The following is a 23,586-nucleotide window of genomic DNA, read 5'->3' on the forward strand; positions in this document are numbered from 1 at the left end:
ACAATGATTACTTAGGCACACAAACTTGCTACTCCAAAGAGCTCAACTAGATGAATGTAAATAATAAAGCAAGCTCTCAATTCTAATTACACTAAAGAGCTTGTATCAACTAGTTTGCAAGAATATAAACAAGTAAGTAGGGTGATTATACCGCCGTGTAGGGGATGAACCAATCACAAGATGAAGATCAAGCCAATCACCGGGAGAATGCAAATGACAAGAGACAACTGATTTTTCTCCCGAGGTTCACGTGCTTGCCAACACGCTAGTCCCCGTTGTGTCGACCAACACTTGGTGGTTCGGTGGCTAAGAGGTGTTTCACAAACCTCGTCCACACGATAGGACACCGCAAGAACCGACCCACAAGTGAGGTAACTCAATGACACGAGCAATTTACTAGAGTTATCTTTCGGCACTCCACCGGGGAAGGTACAACTCCCCTCACAATCACCGAAGGCGACCACGAACAATCACCAACTCATGCCGATCCTTCACCGCTGCTCCAACCGTCTAGGTGGTGGCAACCACCAAGAGAAACAAGCGAAATCCGCAGCGCAACACGAATACCAAGTGCCTCTAGATGCAATCACTCAAGCAATGCACTTGGATTCTCTCCTAATCTCACAATGATGATGGATCAATGATGAAGATGAGTGGGAGGGCTTTGGCTAAGCTCACAAGGATGCTATGTCAATGAAAATGTGTAAGAGTTTTCCCTTGAGCCGGCCATGGGGCTATAAATAGAGCCCTCATCAAATAGAGTCGTTGTACCCCTTCACTAGGCAAAACATGCTCTGACCGGACGCTCTGGTCATACCGACCGGACGCTGGCCCTCAGCGTCCGGTCGCCCGATGGATGCCACGCGTCACCTGCTTCAAATGCTGTTTGTCAGATTTCAACGGCTATGAAGCTGACCGGACGCTCCAGTCAAAACTGACCGGACGCTGAAGCCCCAGTGTCTGGTCGTTTCCAGTAAGCTCCCCGAGGCATGTTTTTTCGACCGGACGCGTCCGGTTCATCTTGACCAGACGCAGACCAGCGTCCGGTGCTCAACCCTAGCGACTGTGCTGTCTGACAGCTCGACCGGACGTAGCCCTTCAGCGTCCGGTCGCTGAGTGACCCAGCGTCCGGTCAGTAGACCGACGCCAGCATCATTTCGACCAACTCCATTTCAACTCTAACTTCTTCACCCTTGCTCAAGTGTGCCAACCACCAAGAATTTTGCATCCGGCGCAATAAAAAATAGACATTTCATTTTCCCAAAAGCGTCGAATCCCGCCTCGCAAGCTCGGTGGGAGGGAGAGAGGGACCCAAACCCATCTCAACCCTGCAAACACCTTGTGCACATGTGTTAGCATATTTTCACAAATATTTTCAAGGGTGTTAGCACTCCACTAGATCATAAATGCATATGCAATGAGTTAGAGCATCTAGTGGCACTTTGATAACCGCATTCCGATACGAGTTTCACTCCTCTTAATAGTACGGCTATCTATCCTAAATGTGATCACACTCACTAAGTGTCTTGATCACTAAAACAAAATAGCTCCTACATTTTATACCTTTGCCTTGAGCCTTTTGTTTTTCTCTTTCTTCTTTTCCAAGTTCAAGCATTTGATCATCACCATGCTATCACCATTGTCATGATCTTCGTCATTGCTTCATCACTTGGAGTAGTGCTACCTATCTCATAATCACTTTGATAAACTAGGTTAGCACTTAGGGTTTCATCAATTAACCAAAACCAAACTAGAGCTTTCAGCTGTCCCCGCTAACACGTTGACACACGCATACTTTCACCTATATAAACTCGGTAGTCCGTCGAGTGTCTCAAAAGACCTCGGTAAATCAAAATCACAACCAAGATCGTGTGATTAAGCAAATACACATCATATACGTAGAGTTGCAGCGAAAATAATATTACAAATTAGTTCACAAATAATAGTACAAGTTTAGGTTTCAAAACCGCTTAGTGAAAACAACATAGCTTTCAAATAATTATATTAATATAAGTTCCAAATATATTGCTAGCATAAGTGACATCATTAGACAAAAGCATATAGATGAGAAGTAACTATAGAATCATCGAGCTCTCCCGGTAGTTATCCCATGGCTACTTGGAAACTGTCATTGGTGATCTGTAGCTCACTTGATCGGTGAGTGTGGTTTGTGTGAGGAATAAATCACCAGCTAGTTAGGAATCGATTCGAATCGCCATCGCTCCTAGATAGTGAGCACTTGACTCGAGCTACGACATCGTAGTAATTATTATGGAACAATGATGGTTATCTGGATGGTATGGGATATGCTACATCTAAGTTGGTAACTGGATATTATTGGTTAATCAAGTGATTGCTATAGTTCAGGTGCTTACCTAGATGCATAGGTCATAATAAAGATGATGCAAAGTACTTAAAATGGTTTCTTCATGATAGCTTATGCTTTTCGCAAACAAGTTAGCTAGCCCACTAAAGAAAGCACGCCAGGGTAGAAAGCCGGGTGGATCTAGCAGTTTTGAATGGGGATTTTCAGAAAGAATTTAAGAAATGATTTTCATATTTCTATTTAAATGCTTTGAGAATTTATAACTTGCTCAAAATGGCTCCAAATTTGTTGAAACAAATTTTGTTGTGTTCGTTGTCACCAGATCTACATGATAAAAATATTGCATGTCATTTTTGAGATACTTTAATGTAGAGCTTTATTTAATTCTTGATATTGCTGATATCTTGTGAAATGTGTAGTAAATTCTATATGTATCAGAAAAATATGATCCCAAATTGGTTAGCCTATTATTGAGATGTACTTTCTGTGAAAAAATATATGTCATGTAGGTTATGTGGAAAAATATGGCTAGGTAGGTTATGTGTATTAATTGCTGATTTCTTGTAAAATTGCTAGGGCTAAAAATATGAATAGTACATGTATGTGAAACTTTTTGTACAGTAATTGTATGCTCTATAGATCATAGGAAAAATACCAAATCTGTTATTTGACACTTTTCGTAGTACAAAGTATTTTCATGCTCAATTATCCACCATAGCTTGTCATTTTTGTGTAGGATGTTATACTTATCTAAATGTAATGAAAATTTTATGGTAGTCTACTTAGAGTAGTACTATGCTACTGTAATTTTCTCGGATTTTTATGAGCACCAGAAATATATGTTGCTATTGTAGCCCTAGTTTAACATGAAATAAACAAATCTTCTTTAACACATGATTAGTTAATAATGTTTGCTTTGGTGTATCTTTGAAGCATCTTAGATTGCGGTGTGACTTGGCATGTTAGTACCATGGTTGTAGTAGTAATATAGTAGTACATGTTCTTGGATGATGTTGGCTACCTTATAGAAGTGCTTTACTTCTGCTATGCCCAATACAGTTGAACATATTCATCTACATTTCATGTATCATGCTCATTACATGTCATCTCTTCGATGCACCTATGCATTAGCACTCATACATCTACATCATACAGGATCGCAGGAGGAGTTACTAGCAGTAGTTCAGAAAGAGCAGACCAGGACAGATCCACAAGAAGTCTAGGCACAGGAGGTGCCAGAGGAAGAGGAGTCGGGAGAGGACTTGCCCGAGTGCGTGGATCATCAACCTAGTTCATTCGAACGAGGCAAGCCCCGAAGCATTCTAAGTCTCCTACTTTATAAAAGCAATTCTTTCTATATATATGAGTTTATATATTGTTGCATTAAGTGGTAGGAGTTGACTGAAACTGTTGATGCAATTATTACTATCCTTGCCTACCTTACTACCTTGTTACCCTGTTAGGTCAGAATTGAATAATTGCTTAGCCTTGCTTAGACCGGTAGCGATCGATGATAATCCGATCACCTACATCATAGGTGGTTACTAGAAGAATTTAGCTATGGAAAGAATGATATCCTGGAATTAACCATGTGCGATGGATAATTGGAGACCGGACGGAAAAAGTTGGAGGCAACCAGAAAGGGTTCTAGGGTGCTGTTAGTTTCTGTCTGTGTCGATTAAGGACCGATTGTTGCTCGTCCCTCTTGTCATGTTGAACGCATACCTCACATTTAGCTGGTCGAATAAAGTACCTTTTCGACCGCGAAGCTAGTGACACTATTCGAGCCGAGAATAAACCCAGATTGGCAGACTGGTGCTGAAGGGGGTATGACGGGGACGCGAAGAGTGAGCCCAAGGTGTGTCCTGGCAGTCAGGCGGTCCCTGGGTAGTGCGGTCCCGGTAGTTATCCCACGACTACTTGGAAAGTGTCATTAGTGATCTAAGCGACCCTGACGGGGGAAGCGTGGTTTATGTGAGGAATAAATCACCAGCTAGTTAGGAATCGATTCGAATCGCCATCGCTTCTGGATAGTGAGCACTTGACTCGAGCTACGGCTTCATAGTAATTATTATGGAATAATGATGGTTCTCTGGATGGTACAGGATATGCTAAATCTAAATTGGTAACTAGATATTATTGGTTAATCAAGTGATTGCTATAGTACAGGTGCTTACCTAGATGGATAGGTTATAATAAAGATGATGCAAAGTACTTAAAATGGTTTCTTCATGATAGTTTATGCTTTTCGCAAACCAGTCAGTTAGCCCACTAAAGAAAGCCTTGCATAATCCTTGGTGTCGTCTTATTTTGGTTTAAGACGGATAAGTCTAGCTGAGTACCTTCTCGTACTTAGGACATTGTTCCCATTGTTGTTGCAGATGGTCAAATGTACTACGGTTATTGCATTAACTGCCTATACCCGGCGATGGATGATAACTAGGACCAAGGGCAATGGTCATTCCGTATCTCTCATCTGATGCTTTTGTTGGAGATGACTACCTACTGGCACTGTATTGAAACTAAAAGTGTGTGTGTGACTTGAAAACTATTTGCTTCTGCTATTTCAGATTGAACCTGGTTTGTAATAACTTTATATTCTAAACTCTGATGTATCCTATTGTCATTGCGAACTTTATGTAACACGTGACGGTACTTGCTAAACTTGTACGATCTTGGTTGTATGTCGTTTGGTTTAAAATCCTTCGTGGTTTCACGGACTACCAGGTTATACGGGCTTAAGTTTGCTAAATTATCTACTTCGGCGGAAGATTTTCTTACTTAATCTCGTATAATTGGTCGGTTCTATTACATCATCTAGAGGTTCTAGCTCATCGTGAGTGGTTCCAAGGTCAGCCTCCAAGTCACCAGCCGACGTGGGCGTACCTTTGGGACCAGGTCAGGGTTCCGCACACGAGGATAGACCGGGCGTACATTGAGTACATGAACAAGCTAGATACGCTGATGGCGTCTAGTGTAAGTAAATTTTATTTTCCATGCTGCTTTAAAAAGGATTAGTATACCATCTAACATCTTATTTGGACATATTGCAAGTGGAGTGGAAGTCGTATGGTGGAGAGGACGCACTTCCTTTTCAGCTGAGCAACGTCTGTGGGGCCGATGACTACTTCTATAAGATGAGGTGTCCTCTAATCTACTTCTATGCTGTCGAGTACCACCTGCCAGATAGGGTTGCACGCCAATTTGGAGTGAGACAGCTTTGGCCTATGCCTCTATTCTCAACTGGCGTTGACTTACACAAGTAAGTGTTTTGATATTTCAAATGTCTCATGATGATGGTCCATTTTTTATAATATGGTGCCACGTATGTGGATTAATGTAACAATGACATACATGCAGGTTAGATTGTTAGAGGAATAAGAAGATTTTTGACTGGGAGAGGCACCACCAGTCCTACATTGAGGAATGGGAGGAGATGCCCGACAACGTGGACGACAACAATGAGCTGCACACGAACCGTGAGTTCAGGCGGTACCAAGCTTGGTACCAGCGTGCGACACGGTGCAGGCTGAGGCTATAGTGGACCAAAACTGACTACACCGAGATCGAGTCCTTCGACGATGAAGACACGGCGTACGACCAGTCGACTCGTGTAGGAAGACAGGTGGAGGCAGGACCGATCTTAGACAGAGTGGTAAGCCAATCGCCTTATTTTGTTACGTTGAGTTACATAACAATACATTAAGCGTTCTTGGACCGACATTAGGAGTTATCTATTGTAGTTATTGCAACCTTTGAGTCGTATAACCCTTATAATAAGTTACATTCTTGTACAAAAGAAAATAAGACTAAATGCTATCTGTTCAGAAGTCTTATTATTGAGAACTTTGTTGCAGGACAATACACTGAAATGCTCAGTTGAAGAGATCGAGCGCGTTCGACCAAGAGTCAATGATGACTACATACTTGGCTTCCTAGACATAAGATTTAAAATATTCTTTCAAACATATCATTAATTCGTTATATTCTTTCAGTTAACATAGTTTTATACAATAGAGGTTGTCACGTCGTCTACGCCGTGTGGCTGGTCGTTGTGGTTGCAGGACAGGCACGACGCAAGATGTGTACGCTTCCGTAGGAAGAGGTGCCTTGGGTTCCTCTAGTCAAGTAGCTACAGGGGACGAGGACAAGGACGAGGAGGAGGACGACGACGATGACATGGACAAGAGGCACGATGAGCTTGGGCCCTCTTAGTTCCATGACGCTTCATCGACTCATCCTACACCGTCTCTAGGCACTAGGCGACGCCGTCCGCGTGACCCTTACACTCTAGGCACCAGCGCTCTAGGTCACAAGGGTAAGGACAAGAGTAGGAGGCAGTGAGGGACGTGGTAGGTGTTACTATAAACTATTGTGAATTTTGTATTTACTTTTCTGTAACTATTCGGGACTGTATGGACATTGTGGACTATTTGGACTTTGCATGACATATTATGTTAGTTGTGATATTCGTTGTGGTTGCATTATGCTCGTTGGATGATTAAATGTTTGGAATATATATTGATGTCTCTGTTTGTAACTATGGATGCTCCTAATACAAGATCGTATCTTGCGAATTTTTTGCGTGAACCTTTAATCATACTACACTTGTACAAAGGCACAAATGTAGTACACAAATTAACTATAAATTTATTACAACGTGTATAATCCAGAAAATATTATATATACGCTTTGTAGATGAATCTAGGATTACCAAGCAACCGTGAACGAATCTATGCTTTTCGGACAATAAATATAGATTTTTCAGATACACGGACAGCATCGAATTATCACATCACTGATATGGTACTAGCATGCAAGAAAGCACAACTCCACTCTATCTCCACCATCCATCTTATGACTATTTGATCCAAGGGCTGAGGTGAAGAGGCACACGGATCGCTGACATGGCACATTGAGAGGCCTCCATTCCTCCTCTCAACATATAAATAACCACTCACTCCCTCTCATTCACACAAATAATAAGGAAGAAGAACACTCCTCAGTATTTGCTTTCGTTGTAGTACCAATGTCTAGAGGGTTGTCCAGAGAGAGAGGAAAGGGGAAGGAAACTACCTAGGAGTGGGAGGGTCCTCTTGGTCCCGATTTTTTTGAGGAAGCTCTTTATGAGAGATTCCCAGTTGAGAGCAAAAGTGATTTCACCAAAGAGATACCACTGAGAGGATACTCATGCATGGTGAGGACTGCCTAGTGCAGATGTTCATCGAGGGAATAGATGTAGGTCGTTATTTCTTTAAATGCCCGCGAGCATGGGTAATTGCTATTACTATTTGTTTCTTCAATATGTTAGTCTTGTATATCACTTACACGACATATTTATTGTAGTCTTCCTTGGCCGAAGAAAATTGTGGGTTCAGTAGGTGGGTCGATCCTCGACCTATTTATCTACATGCGGAGTACATCTACTACCTACAGGACCGTATCTTCGATCTAGAAAGGGAAGTTAGCAACAGTTACAAGAACGACGAACAAGACAACAACAACAATGGTGACGATTCACAGGAGGCACTCTGTAATGATCCATATTGCACCTGCCCTAACCACAAGAAGAAGGGGCCTCCCCCGTCACCCCCGCCACCACCACCAACAACAACGGAAGGCTACTATAGAGAAGGTACAACACAATTTGCTATATGGCCACACTACTAGGATGACTTTATATTTTTCACATGTACCCAGGTTTAATTGCTTAAGGCATGTTAGGTTTAATTACCTAAGGCATGATTTAATTACCTAAGGCATGTTAGGTTTAGTCAAAGAAAACTCTGTACCCAGGTTCGGTACATGTAGTCACATACCATTTAATGTGTTTCGTGTGTTGATTTATATAATGCCGTACGTCGTTAAGTTTTTTTGCAGCACGTGTTCAAATTTAAATACGTCCGTATTATTAAGCGGAATATTAAGACCATAGATAATGAAAACAACCACATAATGAAAAGTTCAATACTATGCCACATTACACAACATATTAATACTACAACTACGTGCCGACAGTAGACATAGGGGCAAATGCACTTCCAAATCCTCAGTCTGAAACTGCGGCCTGAGTGAAGAATGCGTCATCATCCTCATCTGTCTGTAAGTCCGTCTCTGCTAAAGCGATGAGCTCACTTAGTCTGCCAGTGTCGTCGTCAGCCTCCTACGCCTGAATGCCCGCCTCTGCTAGAGCGATGAGCTCGCTCAGTCTGCTAGTGTCGTCCTCAGCCTCCTGCTCCTGTATGTCCGTCTCTACTAGAGCAATGAGCTCACTCAGTCTCGTCTTCATCCTTGTCTCCGTCATCACACAACACAATCAGTGATTCGATACTATGCACTGATCTGGAAATGATTCTGGCCGTTCTAGGCCGGGAACACCTAACTCAAGGAGCACAAAAATGGGGGAAGCTGTACAACAAAATTATTCTCGACGTGCATCAGCCGCAGGCAGCTCCATCAATGTCGCACAGGCCATACTAGTGCTATAAACAGGATCCCTTGCGGCAGAGTCCACCAGCGGCAAGTGCAATAAAGTGCAAATTGGAAGAAATCCAAATAGACACACAAAAAAAAATGACATACAAATACACAAAAAAATTCAGGAAAAAATTCATATATCATACTAGATTATTTCTATGAAAACCAAATTGGAATATTGCAAAGGAAAACCAAATAAAACAAACAAAAAATAACAAAAAAATTACGAACAATCAATTTACACCTATTAAACATTAAACTTATACATAAACAAGACGATTAAGTCCACTTTTGGCCTCTCAACTATTGGATTCGTCTAATTTTGACACTCAACAACAAAATCGTCTAATGCTAGTACCCCAACTGTCAAAACCGTTCACTTTTAGCACCTGGGCGTGGGTGAAACTGTTTTGTCCAACGTAGAGCGGTTTTGTCCATCTCAGTGACATGTGGGGCCCATGCGTCATCGACTCAACCCCTCCCTCTCCATCCTCACGGCCACTCCCCCCGACGCCTCCTCTCTCCGCGTGCAGCGGGGCGGGCACTGCTCCCTCGCGCGCCTCCGGCCTCCCTCGCGGGCGCTGCTCCGGGCCGCGCTGGCGCTGCTCCACGCCGCGCACGTAGGCATGACCCGCCTCGTCACGTCGGTGCTGTCCCGCGCATAGCAGCGCGTCGTCGCGGAGGCCGGTAGGTCCGTGGCCGCTCCCGCGCTCGCGCCCGACGGCGGCGCCGGGGTGATGATGCTGGCAGGTCCATGGTCACACCCGCGCTCGCGCCCGACGGCGGCGCTGGGGTGATGATGCACGAGTTCCGCCGCGCGCGGGCGGCAGTGGAGGAGGCCAAGGACGTCGTCGAGCGCAGCGGCGATGTGGCAGCAGCCGCGGTGGAGGTGGCACTGCGTGCGGGCGCGCTCCAGGCCACGTGCGAGGACGTGCTGGTGCTCATCGACGGTTAGGAAGAAGCTGCTGGACCTCTCCTTGGGTCGTCCCCGCCGTTGTGGCATCTCACCACCGCCTGGAAGCGGCAGCTGTCGGTGCCGAGCATTCGGCGTTCGCACTGCTCTCCACGACATCTAGGCGCCCTAAGACGGTCTGTGCTGCCGGTTCTGCCACGAGCTAGGTGTCGTGGTCGTGTCCGTCAACTACCGCCTCGCCCCTGATCGAGCATCGTTACCCTCGCGCCCTACAACGACGGGACGGACGGGCTCCAGTTCCTCGTGAACGGCGGCCTCCCCGATGGTCGGCCATCCCGGTCGACCTCTCCCGCTGCTTTCTGGCCGGGACAGCGCCGGCAGCAACATCACGCACCACGTTGCGCGCCGCCGGGCGGGCGCGGGCGCAACCACTGTCTCCGTCGGCATCGTCCTGCTACAGCCCTACTTCGGCGGGGAGGACAGAGCAGCGCATGGCGTCCAAGCTGAGACTGGAGGGCGTGGCGTCCGTGGTGAAGATGCGGTGCTCCGACTAGTCGTGGAGGGCGTTCCTCCCCGAGGGCGCCACCCGGGACCACCCGGCTCGCCTTCTCAGGGCTCCACGCCGGGAACCTCCTCCCGCGCGTCAATGCTGCCGCCGACAGGGACCGTCGAGATGTAGCCCACCTCGACCTCGAGCGCGTAGTTGGCCGCCTCGAGCTTCGCCTCCTCGCGCTTGGCCTCCTCCTCGCGCGCCTTCAACTCCGCCGCGGCGCACCGCGCCACCTCCTCGCGCCGGTGGAGCGCCGCCACCCTGTGCTTAAGTACTCCGTTGTCGCGCTCCAGAGCCTCCTGCGGCCTGTGCTGCTCCGTCACGTCGCGCTTCAGCGCGCTGTTGTCGCGCTCCAACGCCTCCGCGCACGCCCTGAGCGTGCCGTTCTCCTCCTGCAGCGCCGCCGCCACCGCCAACACCCGCTGCTGATGCGCGGCGAAGGCCACAGGCGCGGGGGAGAAACGGCCTCGCTTCGCGAGGTGAGGCGGTGCCAGCACCGGCTCGTCGAGGAAGGCGCCGGCGCAGCGTCTGCGCGAGGACAAGATGGCCTCCATCTATGCTCTTCTTCAAATATATGGAATAGGAAGGAGCAGTGCCGCCGCGTCGGAGGGAGCAGCGCTCGCCCCACTGCGCACTGAGAGAGGAGGCGTCGGGGGAGTGGCCGTGAGGATGGAGGGGGAGGGGTTGAGTCGATGACGCGTGGGCCCCACATGTCACTGGGATGGATAAAACCGCTATACGTTGGATAAAACAGTCTCACATGCGCCCAGGTGCTAAAAGTGAACGGTTTTGATAGTTAGGGTACTAGTTGGGGTACTAGCATTAGACGGTTTTGTAGTTGACGATCAAAATTAAACGAATCCAATAGTTGAGGAGACCAAAGTGAATTTAATCCTAAACAGGAATAGTAAAGTATAGTCGGATGAGATGTAATCTGCAACTATACTTTAATAGTAAAGTGACTGCTGTTTCTCGCAAAGCGGCACAGGGACCAAGGTGGCCAGGGCCAGCAGTCGGTGAATGTTGTGCTGTAGTGTACTGCTGAGCCTGCATGTGAGCCAGCTGGACCCAACACCGAAGACGCGCGTGGGACCTTGGCACGGCGCTGGACTCTTTCATCACGCGCAGGCGCGGGCTTACCTGAGACTGTCTCAACAGATGGAACCTAAAAACGAGACGCATACCGTGGTTTGAGTACCGCACAGCGAAAGGTCACGGACCAAAAAAGATTACCGTTTCCATCAACCGACGCAAACGAGAAAAGTTCCCGTCGCCTCCCCTTCCTCTCTCTCCCTCTCCCGAGGTCCAGGCGTTCGTGTCCTCAACATCGTCCGCCATGGCTGTACGGCACGGCTCGTGGAGAGCACGACCTGCGAGGGGAGAAGGGAAATAGATGCTAGAGGAAGGTGGAGGAGGGCTTGGAGAGCCTCACCATCAAAGGAATCGAGCTGTGGTGGCCCGGCGCCGGAGATCGACGAGGTGCTCCCTATCCAGAGCAAGAACAGAGGTGGAGAAACTGGAGCGGATGGATGGCGATCAGCAACGTGGGATGGCGCGGTGAGCTCAGTGGAGGGAAAGAGAAGCGAGCAGCGCGGCGTCGCGTTTTATAGGCGGGCGGAGAGGTCGCTGTGCCATCGGTGCTTAGCTCGGCGTCCAGTGCCTCGGCATGGCCATGGCAGTGCGGGCACTCGGAAGGACGGCTGGCGCGCGCGACGCGACTGATGTTGGGGGCAGCGCGGTGCGGCAGCCCTCACAGGAGAAATCGCTGCCGCCGGCCGTGCCATCGGAGATTTGGGTAACGAAGAGAGAGAGGATGCTTTTTTTGCGTATGGTTTGTGCCGGTACGCAAAATGAATGCTGTGTATGGGTCATTCGTGTTGGAGGCTGTTTTTGATAGGCAATTGCATTTTGGGTTTTCATCTCTTCATTGGGAGACAGTCTGACGCCTCGGAAATCGAGTGAGCGCGTTATCGCTGAGAAATGCTTCTGCCCGTCTCATAAAATAATACTGTAGCAGTGGAATTACTGTATTTTATACGCTCTCGTGGCTGATTTATTGAAAAAGAAAAATATTGTAGGATAATACGAGCAGCCGAACAGCCCCGAAACCCGAGGCTGTTATGGATGAGGATGGTGCTAAACGGCTGCTGTCGCGGGTTTACCCGGCGGCATATTGGGGTGTTGTGTTGGGGTGGGTACAGTAGTCGGTCGATTAGCAGGCCTTGAGCATGAGTTGGAGCACCACGACCACGACCAGCAGCAGCTGGAGCATCAGTTGCACAAGTCGGAGAAGAAGCCATGGCGATGATCCACGAGCCCCGCGGGTCGTTCAGCTCAAGCCTGCTCCCTCGTCACCAGATGGGTCTGGCTCTGGCTTGCCGCCTCTCCAGCAGCGACAAGTCGTTCCGTAGTAGGGTGGCACACAGGCTGCTCATCATCCAGAGAGTGCCGCAGAGCGTCCGGGACAGCCTCGAGGAGCGTTACTTCGTGCCGGAGGTGGTCTCCATCGGCCCTTACCACCACCGCGCAAGGCCGCACCTGGTGGAGATGGAGCAGGTCAAGGAGGCCGTGGCGCACCAGTTGTGCCGTAGCGCGCTGCGCGACGAGATGGCCGTGTCGCAGATCCTTGAGGTTATCAGGCCCGTCCTGCCTCTTTCAAGGAGCTGCTACGACGACACGGTGGAAACCATCGAGAGCAGTGACTTGGCCTACATGATGGTCGTGGACGGCTGCTTCTTGCTCGCGGTGATGTCCATCCTCACCAGAAACTACCCTGAACGGCTGGAGCACTCGTCTTGGACACACGGCCGGATGTTGCGGATCATGAAGGACATCCTGCTGTTTGAGAACCAGATCCCCTGGGCCGTGATGCGCAGGCTCTTTGATATGTGGCCTGTCCCAGTCGTCGACCAGTTCGTCTCCATGGTCCTCGCCTACTTCGACTTCGACGTCTATACCGACGACAACGACCGGCCCGACGACACGCCGTGGCAAAATCTGAGCCCCTCCCCAGTTCACCTTCTCGACCTCGTCCACCAGCGGCACCTCGGCCTGAAAGGTCCTGATGCGCCGAAGGGCAACGGCGGCGGCGCCGTCAGGTACTTGCGACTACACGCGGCCTTTCGCCCACTTCACGTCGGCGGTGGAGCTCGCGGAGGCCGGCATCCACCTCCACGGCAGCGGGACGTGCCGTGTCAAGGACGTGAGGGTGGCTCAAGAGCCGCGGTCGTTGCTCCGAATCGGGCAGCTCGTCCTCCCGAAGCTCGCGCTCAGCTGGCTGCCGCGCTGCTGGTTCATCAACATGGTAGCGCTGGAGTGCGTGACGGACCGGTCCGACCGCAGCGGCGTGAGCTCCTACCTCGCCATTCTCGGCTCCCTCGTCCGCGCCGAGCGGGACGTGGAGGAGCTCCGGTCCAGGCGGATACTCTTCAGCACCATGAGCGACCGGCGAACCGTGGAGTTCTTCGAGGGCCAGGAGCTGTACCCCCGCACGCTGGAGGAGATCGTGCAGCTCCGGAGGAAAAAGAGCACAACGAGTGGCTTCCACCGCGTCTACTACAGGAACAAGAGGATCATCTTGGCCGCCGCGCCACTGCTTGCCCTCCTAGGCCATGTTTAGATGCCCACTGAATCGGCGCCGCCAAATTTCGTCGACACACTGTAGCTACTATAGCATTTTGTTTTTATTTGGTAATGATTGTCTAATCGTTGGCTAATTAGGCTCAAAACGTTCGTCTCGCAAAGTACAACCAAACTGTGCAATTAGTTTTTGATTTCGTCAACATTTAGTACTCCATACATGTACCGCAAGTTTGATGTGACGGGAAATTTTTTTTTTTGCATAGTGCCAAATTCTGGAATTTGAGGGAACTAAACATGGCCCTAGTCACAATCGTTGGGATCGTGGTCACTAACTCAGGGCCTGTTTAGTTCCCAAAAAATTTTGCACAGTACTCATCACATCGAATCTTGCGGCACATGCATGGAGTAGAAATCGTGAGACGAAACTTTCGAACCTAATTAGTCTATAATTAGACACTAATTGCCAAATAGAAACGAAAGTGCTACAGTGGCTAAAACCAAAAAAATTTACATCTAAACGCGCCCTCAATTAAACACAAGTAGTGCAAGCTACGTACGTCAGGTGTGGTGAGTCAGGAACTTGGGATTAGTTGACGTTCACCACACATACAGAAAACGCAATAAACTAAGTGCAGGTCAAAACAGTTGTTTCTCGGAAACATCTACTGTTGGCAAAGCCTGGAGGGAGCTAGGTATATAGACTTGATCGACTTCATTGTCAGTGTGCATACCAATATTCAGTCGTTGTCATGTTTCGTACCGGATGCGAATGCGTGGACCCAGCCTTTGTATTGGAACCGGATAGAACGTGGACGTGTGGCATGATTCGTATCGGACACATAGGCATGAGTAGGTATCCAGATTTGATATAATAATAGATCTTCGTCTGTCCCTAAATAAATGTCATTCTCATTTTCCGAAAAACTCAAACGCTTTTAACTTTGACCATATATATATATTTATTTATAATACATAAATAGTATTATTAGATAGGTTCTTGAATATATTTTCGTAGTAAACTTATTTAGAGATGCAAACTTGAGGAAGTTTAACTTGCATATAGCGACACTTTTATTTTGAAATGGAGTGAGTATAAAATATTTCTGGTAGAGTGAGTTAAAGAAACGCCTCGTTCCTTCGAATTAGCGACACGGAGTCTAGGCGTGTAGCGTAGAGGCCGAGCCAGGCACGTACACGTCCAGAGGCCGTGGTAGGCACGTACACAGAGGCGAAGCGGAGCGCGCGCGTCCAGAGCCAGGCGCGTACATGTACAAAGACCGAAATGAATTTGGCTTGGTTATGCATATATATATATAGAGCACAAAAGTCTTTGGCTTGGTTATGCTATATATATATAGAGCACAAAAGTCTTACTTCCCACCAGTAGAATCATGGCTAGAAAAAGGAACCATGAGTTCCCACCAGTAGAATCATAGCTAGAAAAAGGAACCATCGTGGTAAGTACGACTTTTGTGCTCTATATATGCATAACCAAGCCAAATTCATTTCGAAAGATTAACTTGCAATGATCAACAGACCGTAGAAAGCCCCTGAAGATGTTATTACTATCGTGCTGTCTAAATACTCCACCAAAGAAATATCAGTATCTCCGTGAAAAAAGGTGCTTCAAGTCATGGTTCATCGCTCTCCATGGGCAGGACGGGCATTGCATAGGATCCAAGGTGTTGCTGGCGGCATCTTGTCCAAGACAACTTGCAGGGATATTCCCTTCGCACATTTTGACATTTTGCAGGGATAATGGAAGGGCATACACCCAATAGTGTAGTCTTACCGATGCCTATGATCCTAACTCATATCCATAACAATGGAAATGCACTGAGCCAATTACATCAGCTTATATCGCACATTAGCTGATTATAATACATCATAAATCCCAATGCAATTAAACAGCAAAAAAAACTACTCTCAGGCAGTCAGGTTTCCTTCCAGTACTGCACTGCACCAGCGAGCATGCCTGCCTCCTTCAGTGGTCTGAACAGGAGCACAAAAATGCAGGAAGCTGTACAACAAAATTATGCTCGACGTGCATCAGCCGCAGGCAGCTCCAACATTGTCGCACAGGCCATACTAGTGCTATAAACAGGATCCCTGCCAATACAATACATTTACACGACGCCTGCATAGGTAGACCAGCAAAGGTCCGTGCTGCGTGCAGCACTTGGCTGCCTGCTGTTACCCTGCTAGCATGATCGACGAGCAGCCCACGATGGACGGTCTTTGTTCGGGATCAGATTACGTCCACGGTTAGGGAATTACAGAATGGAGAATGGTGCCTCACTTTCCAACGCATCACTTCGGTGTTAGCTGGACATGCCGGGGTCCAAGAATTTCTTCAACGCCTCGAAGAGCTGCTTCTCCTCGAAGGGCTTTGTGACGTACCCATCCATCCCGTACTTCGTGCACTCTTCATGGGTGGCCTGGATGACATCAGCAGTCATTGCAAGAACAGGCAGGTGCCATTTTGCTGCCCTTGTCACGCCGTCTCTTTCTGCCTGCTCATTGGCCTTCGCTTCCATTGCCCTTATTTGCCGGGTCGCCTCAAACCTGGTGTCCCAAGTAGAGGAATATTGGTTTAAAACAGAGGATGACAAGGGAGAAAACAAGCATAGTGTGCTTTGTATAGAACTCACCCATCCATCTCGGGCATCTGAATGTCCATGAGACAAAGATGGAACTTATATGGGACTTGTAGGAGGGCGAGAGCATCTTTTCCACTCTCCACGCACTCCACCTTTGCTCCAAATTTCTTTAATGTGCCAGCAGCCACTCTAAGATTTACCTTGTTGTCATCAACCACCAATATGTTCTTGCCAAGAAGCAACCCATGAAGAGAACCTGAGTTGTCGCGTCTCTCGTTGCTTGACTGTGTGATACCAAGTGTTTGGAATAGACAAGCGGCAAGTGCGCTTGCTTTCAGAGGCTTCGTGATCACAGAATCAACTGCATACTGTGCTTTGAGTTTGCCCGATTCTGCAGCTGCAAGAAGGATAATTTTGGGTAATACATGTGTGTGACCATTCTGCTTCATCTCCAGGAGTCTAGACCGTAAAGAAACATCAATCTTGAAGCCCCATGAATCACTCTCAATCAATAACATGCATGGTTGCTTCGTGCTGCATGATGAATACGGAAAACTTTAGTTAGATCCAAGAAAAACGAAAGAAAATGCATGTCGAAAGAAATACAGATAACAATTAGTGAAACTGCATGTTACAAGTAGTAGTTTAGTAGACATTTGAATTCTACAGGTCAATAGAGCAAAAACTGCATTTTCACTGAAACATTTACCATAAGTGAAATTTGAACTAGATAAATAACACGCAAGAATGTAATGAGAACTACAGACCAAAGCAGTGATACAAACTGAAAGCAGATCCAACACGATGAATTTGGTAATTATATTAGAAATGTACCAGCTAGTACATGGGCGAAGCTACGTATATGCATGGGTATTCCCAGGAATACCAAGCTATTTTGAGAAACCTATGTATATAGTATATATATATATGTGTGTGTGCATAACTCAAGTTGGAGCCAAATTCACCATTTCTTAGCATCATATCCAACTCAGGTAACTGTAAGATAATTTGCTGCTCCCTTTTGATCTTTTGCTGCAGCAGGAGATTAGTTCATTGGTCAGCTCTTGCTGTCCATCCTAGTTCCTGTAGAGGTATGGCAATAGGCCACTATCTCATGTACTAGTTTGTACGAGTATGGCAATAGGCGACTGGTAGTAGTGGCTTACTTCAGCCATGTAGTAGTTGGGGGTAATCTCACCCTTGTACTAGTGTACCGAATAGTTGGTACTAGACTTGTATATATACTAGGCATATCAACGAAGCAAATCAGTTCGGTTGCTGCACATTCAGAAAAGTGTTTGTGCTGTGTGTGTGCTCTGTTCTCCAAGAGCTCTTCGTCTACCTCTAGCCGTGAGTGTGTGTGAGTGTTGGTGAGCAGGTTGCTCACCTGTGCAGGGAGATCGAGGGCCAACAGTAACTAGCAGCAAACAAACCAACACAAGTAACTCAACAGCCTACATATTCAGTTCAATGCCGCCACGTGCGACTCTTATCGCTCTCGTGCAGCACCGCAGTTCGACACCGATTAGACACAGTTCTCTCTCGCGTATCTCTCCTATTCACTAACCTCTCCTAAATTTTTCTCTCTAACCGCCTAGATGCACCACAATAAGGCTGTGTTTGTTTCCTTTGGCAAAAGTTTAGCCATGTCATATCGAATCTTTGGATACCAATTAGGAGTATTAAACATAGGCTAATTACAAAACTAATTACACAGATTGAGGCTAATTTGCGAGACGAATCCATTAAGTCTAATAGTAAACATTTGCTAATTATGGATTAATTAGGCTTAATAGATTCGTCTCGCTAATTAGTCTACTCCTGTGCAATTAGTTTTATAATTAGCTCATGTTTAGTCCTCCTAGTTAGCAATCAAACGTCCGATGTGACACGACTAAACTTTAGCCCCTGAATCCAGACACAGCCTAACTATGCACGGAGTGCAACAACTAGCTAGCATCCTAGTCTTGGCAAGCCAGCAAGGCAGGGCGCAAGGATGTTGGCGGCCTAGCATGCGCCACCGCCGCACCACGAAGTTCATAGGTTGGGCAAGGCCATAAGGGAGTCGACGGCTCGCTGGCTTGAAGGTGGACAATCCCAATCCAAATTAACAATTTGTAGTTTTCTTACACTATCGATATAGAAATTTAGTCTTGAGGTGTGTAAGTGTGTGTGTTTTTAATGTAGATCTTGCAGCTTTGAAAATGATGAAGAAATTAGTATTGATCACAACAGTGAATTGATGAGTGGGATGGTCAGTGGATTTATAAAAATATTTTATGCTGGGAATATCAATTCTGAAGTGATCAATATGCCTAAAGTGTTCATATGCAACAAAATTTGTTGAAAACCAAATATCAATTCTGAAGAGAAGTCACATGCATTTAAGTATCCAAGCAGCCAAGTATGCCACGTTATTCCTACATCCTCAAGATGGTAGCTCAATCACTTCAGGATTTTTAACTTTTAGAGAGTACATAGGCAAGACAAGTACCTGGTTAGGGAACTGCCATTTCTCCCGGATAGCACACCAAGAGCCAATTCAATGGTAGCAACAACATCGCAGGCAATTCCCAGCCTTTGCAAGTGATACTTAGTTACAGTAGCTCTTACTGGTCTTCTATCAACCAATAGTGCAGATAAACCTTTGAAACTGGATGGAAGAGGGTGCAACATAACAGGCTTACTGTCGCCAATAGCGCTTCTGTCACATCTTTGGAGAACTGCAGTAAATGTGAATGTACTCCCAACTTGTGGTCGGCTGACAAAGTTTATCTGACCACCCATTAGTTCAACAAGACATTTGCTGATGCTCAATCCAATTCCAGTACCACCATATGTCCTGGAAGTCGAACTATCAGCCTGCATGAAAGGTGAGAATACCTTGGCTTGGGCATCCAATGGTATACCTATTCCTGTATCTTCCACACTTACTACAAGTGTAACTTTATCAGATACACTTTCATAGGGCATCTCATTTTTCTCACAAGAAAGCAAAAGCTTGAAGGTTTCCCAACTATTTCGGCTATCAGCAGCTTCAAAGCCACTTAGTGTGTTGAGAGAAACACTGGTTGCTACAGCAGTTTTCTCATCCTTATGTCCATTCATCCCATTAGCCACTGGCTCAACTTCGGATTCTGTTGCAAGATTTGAGTGATCTGCCAGATGAACTTGTACAAAAATATGTCCCCGTTCTGTGAACTGTCAGTGCAAGCAAATATCAATCATAAACTAAAGCTAGCAACAAACTTCAGAGTACTAAGTAAACACTGCAGTACATTTTGCTAAAACTAAGTTGTTCTATCTCTAGATAAAATGGCCCTCATTGTTTGCGGACATGCTTGGGAGGAAAGGTCATGCACGCTTACCTTAATTGAGTTGCCCACTAAATTTGTAATTATCTGTCGAAACCTTCCAGGATCACCCAACAAGATTTCAGGAACTCTTTCAGAGACATATACAGCAAGCTACAATTTTGGAGAGTAAAAGGAAATTAGTAAGGATAGAACAATAAAAGTTAGATGCAGGATGTATGACTATGGTGAAGGGACATTTATGGAAATTGGGTCTAAGAGATGCCGATGGAAATAATGCATGGTTAATCGTAATGCTTGAGTGATGCTTTTTGTAGTAGGTACAAGTGTTATCAAATTATTTGCGTTATGTGTGTGCTGTGTGGTGTGCCGTGCGTGTCGGTTGTTTTCTTGCCTGCCCGGCATTAGAGTTTACTTTTTTTTTCTTTCCATGTAGGTAGCCTCCCAGGGCTAACTGCCTGTATCTTTCTTCTATGTCAATAGAAGTAGTCACTGTCAGTGCTGGTTCGTAAAAAAAAGTGTTATTGAACTAAAAACTAACCTCAATTCCCTTCTCTCTTGACTTTGAAGAAAATAATGCAATGACATCATCAAGGATGGATCTCAGCTCAAATGGTACAGACTCAAGATCCAACTTTCCGGCTTCAATTTTGGCTCTGTCAAGCACTTCATTGATTAGCGATATTAAAGCCTTTCCGCAGACTTGAGCTGTTTGTGCAAAATCCCTCTGAGTTGACGTTAGGTCAATGTCTAGCAGCATATCAAGCATTCCTACAAAACCAAGAAACAGGATAAATCATCTGCCTCCTAAGAATGAGTTACATTGACATCACTGGAATGTGTAGTATAAAAAAAATCACCTAGAACTCCATTCATGGGCGTTCTGATCTCATGAGAAACAGTTGCAAGGAACTACCATTGACAAAAAGAGTCTTTTAGATTCCCGAGAAATGCAACTTCAAACTTACAACATCAAATCAATTAAGCTAACTTAAACCTGAGATTTAGCAACATCGGCTGCTTCTGCCTGTTTTTTCAGCTCCTCCATTTTCCGGCAATCTTCCTTAACATTATCATAACGACTCCAAGCGGCAAAAATGATGTACCCCACAAGCATACCTATGACAAAGACACCAGATGGCGTAGAAATTGCAGACCATGGGAGATGAGGCTTGTTTCTGTATCTGCTCAGATTATGGACAGTGGGACATGCAATTAGACCGTGTCCAAGAATAAATCAGGAAAATCACTAACGAATGCACACATTTACCTGCAAACCATATGATGCTTTCTGAATGGATCACCAAAATCTAGCATGCAGATGTGCGATGGTGAGGGGATGCCAAGAGGAACTTCCGATCCATACATGACAAGAGGGTCCGAACTGTTTGTGACATCATAAACATTTACCACCAATTCCTGATTGCCAGCTAGCTGCCTCAACAAATTTTCCACTAATGATTCTACATCAAATGATCCCCCAAGGTATCTGTTGAATAGTCAGCGAAATTATTCTCGAAATATAATAAACAATAAAAAAAGAAGTCATTTTTGCCAATTATGAACTTCAAACACCAAGTGTGGACAGCATTTAAATCTTTTGATTTTCTAACATAAGTAAAACTATTGTGGTTTTGACTAAAATTACAGCTAAGATAATTTCTGTAGGCACCATCTATAGAACACTACCCCATCCATCTAACACCCGAGATCTGAATCCAACAGCGTTCTTCCTCCTCTTGTTCCTCCCTCACTGAAACTCGCTCGCTGCAATTGGAGAAGACAGTGGAGAGAGTGGAGAAGAAAAAATCGCTTGTAAAAGGGACGAAAGAGAAACACCTGAGTCAAGCATAGAAATTATGTTTCTCTATCAGTATCTCAGTCTCATTTCGATTCTAGAGTCACAAACAACTGCTTCAGCATGAGCCCCATACACTTTCACCACTAAAACATAGGTCCTATTTGTTTCCGCTCACAGCAGAGTCGATTATAATCAATCAGCATACCACAGGGTTTTTTTTGTTCTCCTCGATTTTGCTAGCTCAAAGTTCTGAAGCGGCGGTCAGCAAAAGCAGAAATAATTGATTTGTTTTGTGGGATTCTCACTTTTTCTCAAGTCATGTAAATGTTGCAGCGTCTGAATAGCCACGGGCAGTGGATTCTACAAAGAATAGGCGTAAACTGAAGTTCGTTGGAAAACGGAGATAAACCTTACCCTGCGGTGGCAGCAACACGTTCCTCCTCCTTGGCATCAGGAGGAAGATCCACATGATAGACAGGAAAAGTCAATACGACACCCAGGTGATTCGACATGAGCCGGAACGGTCTCGTAAGAACTGCCTTCCCCGATGCTCTTGACCTCAAAATGTTCTCACGGTCCTCCTGCAGCACCACAGAAACACATCCAGGTTCAGAACCAACACCGGCAGGGAACAGCTGTAGCCCAGTGCAAGAAACGAACGGGAAACGTCGCCGCAGACCTCGCCGGACATCATGTCGAGCCCCTCAATGTAGGAGACGGTCTCCTGCGAGTAGACGACCGGCGCGTACTCATCCTGCACCGGGGACGGCTCGTGCTTCATGGTCTTGATGATCCACGCCTGCTGGCGCTCGAAGCCCTCCCTGTCGGCGTGCTCCACCCGCTGCGCGTACGCCACCCCGCTCAGTAGCGGCCGCTCGAACGACGTCCTGGCGGTGTACTCCGCGAACGTGTCCTGCAAAACAAATCGACCGAAAATAAAGCCTGCAGCCGACAAACAAAACAGCCGAACAGTAATCTGCATCGGCAAATTACTACACGCGCGCACACAAAAAAAAAAAACAAAGAGAGAATTCCATTTAACTGCGCACAAGGGAACCATTGACTTGACAGTAATTAAATGAAGTGGAACCAGCAGAGGCAGAGCAGGTGCGAGTACTCCGTACATGGTAACATAGTCAAGGTGTTATGGCAATGGGAGCAGCGAGGATTTCCAGAGACGGCAAGACACGCAATTAACTGCGCGCGCAGAACAGAAAGCCAGAGATCGCGCCCACAAGTAACCCTGTTCGTTTGGGCTTGTTAGAGCTCGGCGCGGCGAGGGAGGGAGGCGGACCTGGTCGAGCGCGGGCGGGTGCTTCTCGTAGCGGAAGGTGGCGACGAGGATGGCGAGGGCGTGGACGTGGTTGACGGAGACGGCGAACTGGTCCTGCAGCATGCGCGCGCGCTCCTCGCACATGCTGACGAGCCCCTCCTCCATTTTTTGCAGCGCCGCGTGGCGGATGTTCCTGTGCACCACCACCCCGAACGTCGCGGAACCCAGCACCCACACCAGCACCGCCGCTGCGATCAGCTTCTCCTTCATGGCCCACCGGCTACCCTCCTCCCCATCCTTCCCCGCCGCCTCCTCCGCCGGCGCCGACACCGCGGCGGCTTCCCCTCCGCTTCCCACCCCCATCCCAGCTCCCCTTCCCCACCACCGCCGCAGCTCTCACATGCGCTGGCGCCGCAGGCCACCGACCACTCCTGCTTCCGCCCGCCCGCCCGCTCCTCCTCCTTTGTGAGAATCCTTTGACAGAGGAGAGAGGAGGAGGATGCCTCCTCGCTTTTTTTTTCTCGCCCTCCTCCTACATAAACCTGGGGGCGTTTAGTTGCCGCCGGAATCGGCGCCGCCTTCTTTTGGTTTGTATTTGATAATAATTATTTAATTGTTGACTAATTATGTTTAAATCGTTTGTCTTGCAAAATATAATTAAACTGTGTAATTAGTTTTTGATTTTGTCAATATTTAGTACTCTATGCATGTACCGTAAATTTGATGTGACACAGAATCTTCTTTTTCAGA

At 46.9% G+C, this 23,586-nt stretch overlaps 1 protein-coding gene and 1 pseudogene across 1 annotated transcript; one reads left to right on the plus strand and one right to left on the minus strand.

Annotated features, from left to right (window-relative positions):
• The first annotated feature begins 12,417 nt into the window (after positions 1-12,417).
• On the plus strand, positions 12,418-13,910 carry LOC136474458 (uncharacterized; annotated as a pseudogene).
• A 1,953-nt stretch (positions 13,911-15,863) lies between these two features.
• Positions 15,864-23,214, minus strand: LOC136552722 (probable histidine kinase 4). Its single transcript, XM_066544320.1, has 11 exons — positions 22,858-23,214; positions 22,243-22,476; positions 21,978-22,144; positions 21,033-21,251; positions 20,760-20,946; positions 20,623-20,674; positions 20,304-20,533; positions 19,817-19,915; positions 18,943-19,649; positions 16,500-16,982; positions 15,864-16,413 (listed from the first exon to the last, which is right to left on the minus strand). Exons 1-11 carry the CDS (start codon positions 23,197-23,199, stop codon positions 16,170-16,172), a joined length of 2,964 nt encoding a protein of 987 aa, XP_066400417.1. The 5' UTR covers positions 23,200-23,214; the 3' UTR covers positions 15,864-16,169.
• Positions 23,215-23,586: the final 372 nt, after the last annotated feature.

This window comes from Miscanthus floridulus, chromosome 1 (genome assembly GCF_019320115.1).
Source record: "Miscanthus floridulus cultivar M001 chromosome 1, ASM1932011v1, whole genome shotgun sequence".
Taxonomy (NCBI): Eukaryota; Viridiplantae; Streptophyta; class Magnoliopsida; order Poales; family Poaceae; genus Miscanthus; species Miscanthus floridulus.

Bases quoted from the DNA above. Each gene is read 5' to 3' on its own strand.
- LOC136552722 (XM_066544320.1), bottom strand. From the start codon at position 23,199: ATGGGGGTGGGAAGCGGAGGGGAAGCCGCCGCGGTGTCGGCGCCGGCG. The intron at 20,675-20,759 runs GTTTAAGTTAGC...TGTCAATGGTAG, and splicing joins CCGATGTTGCTAAATCTCAG to TTCCTTGCAACTGTTTCTCA. The intron at 19,650-19,816 runs GTAAGCGTGCAT...TTGCACTGACAG, and splicing joins TAGTGGGCAACTCAATTAAG to TTCACAGAACGGGGACATAT.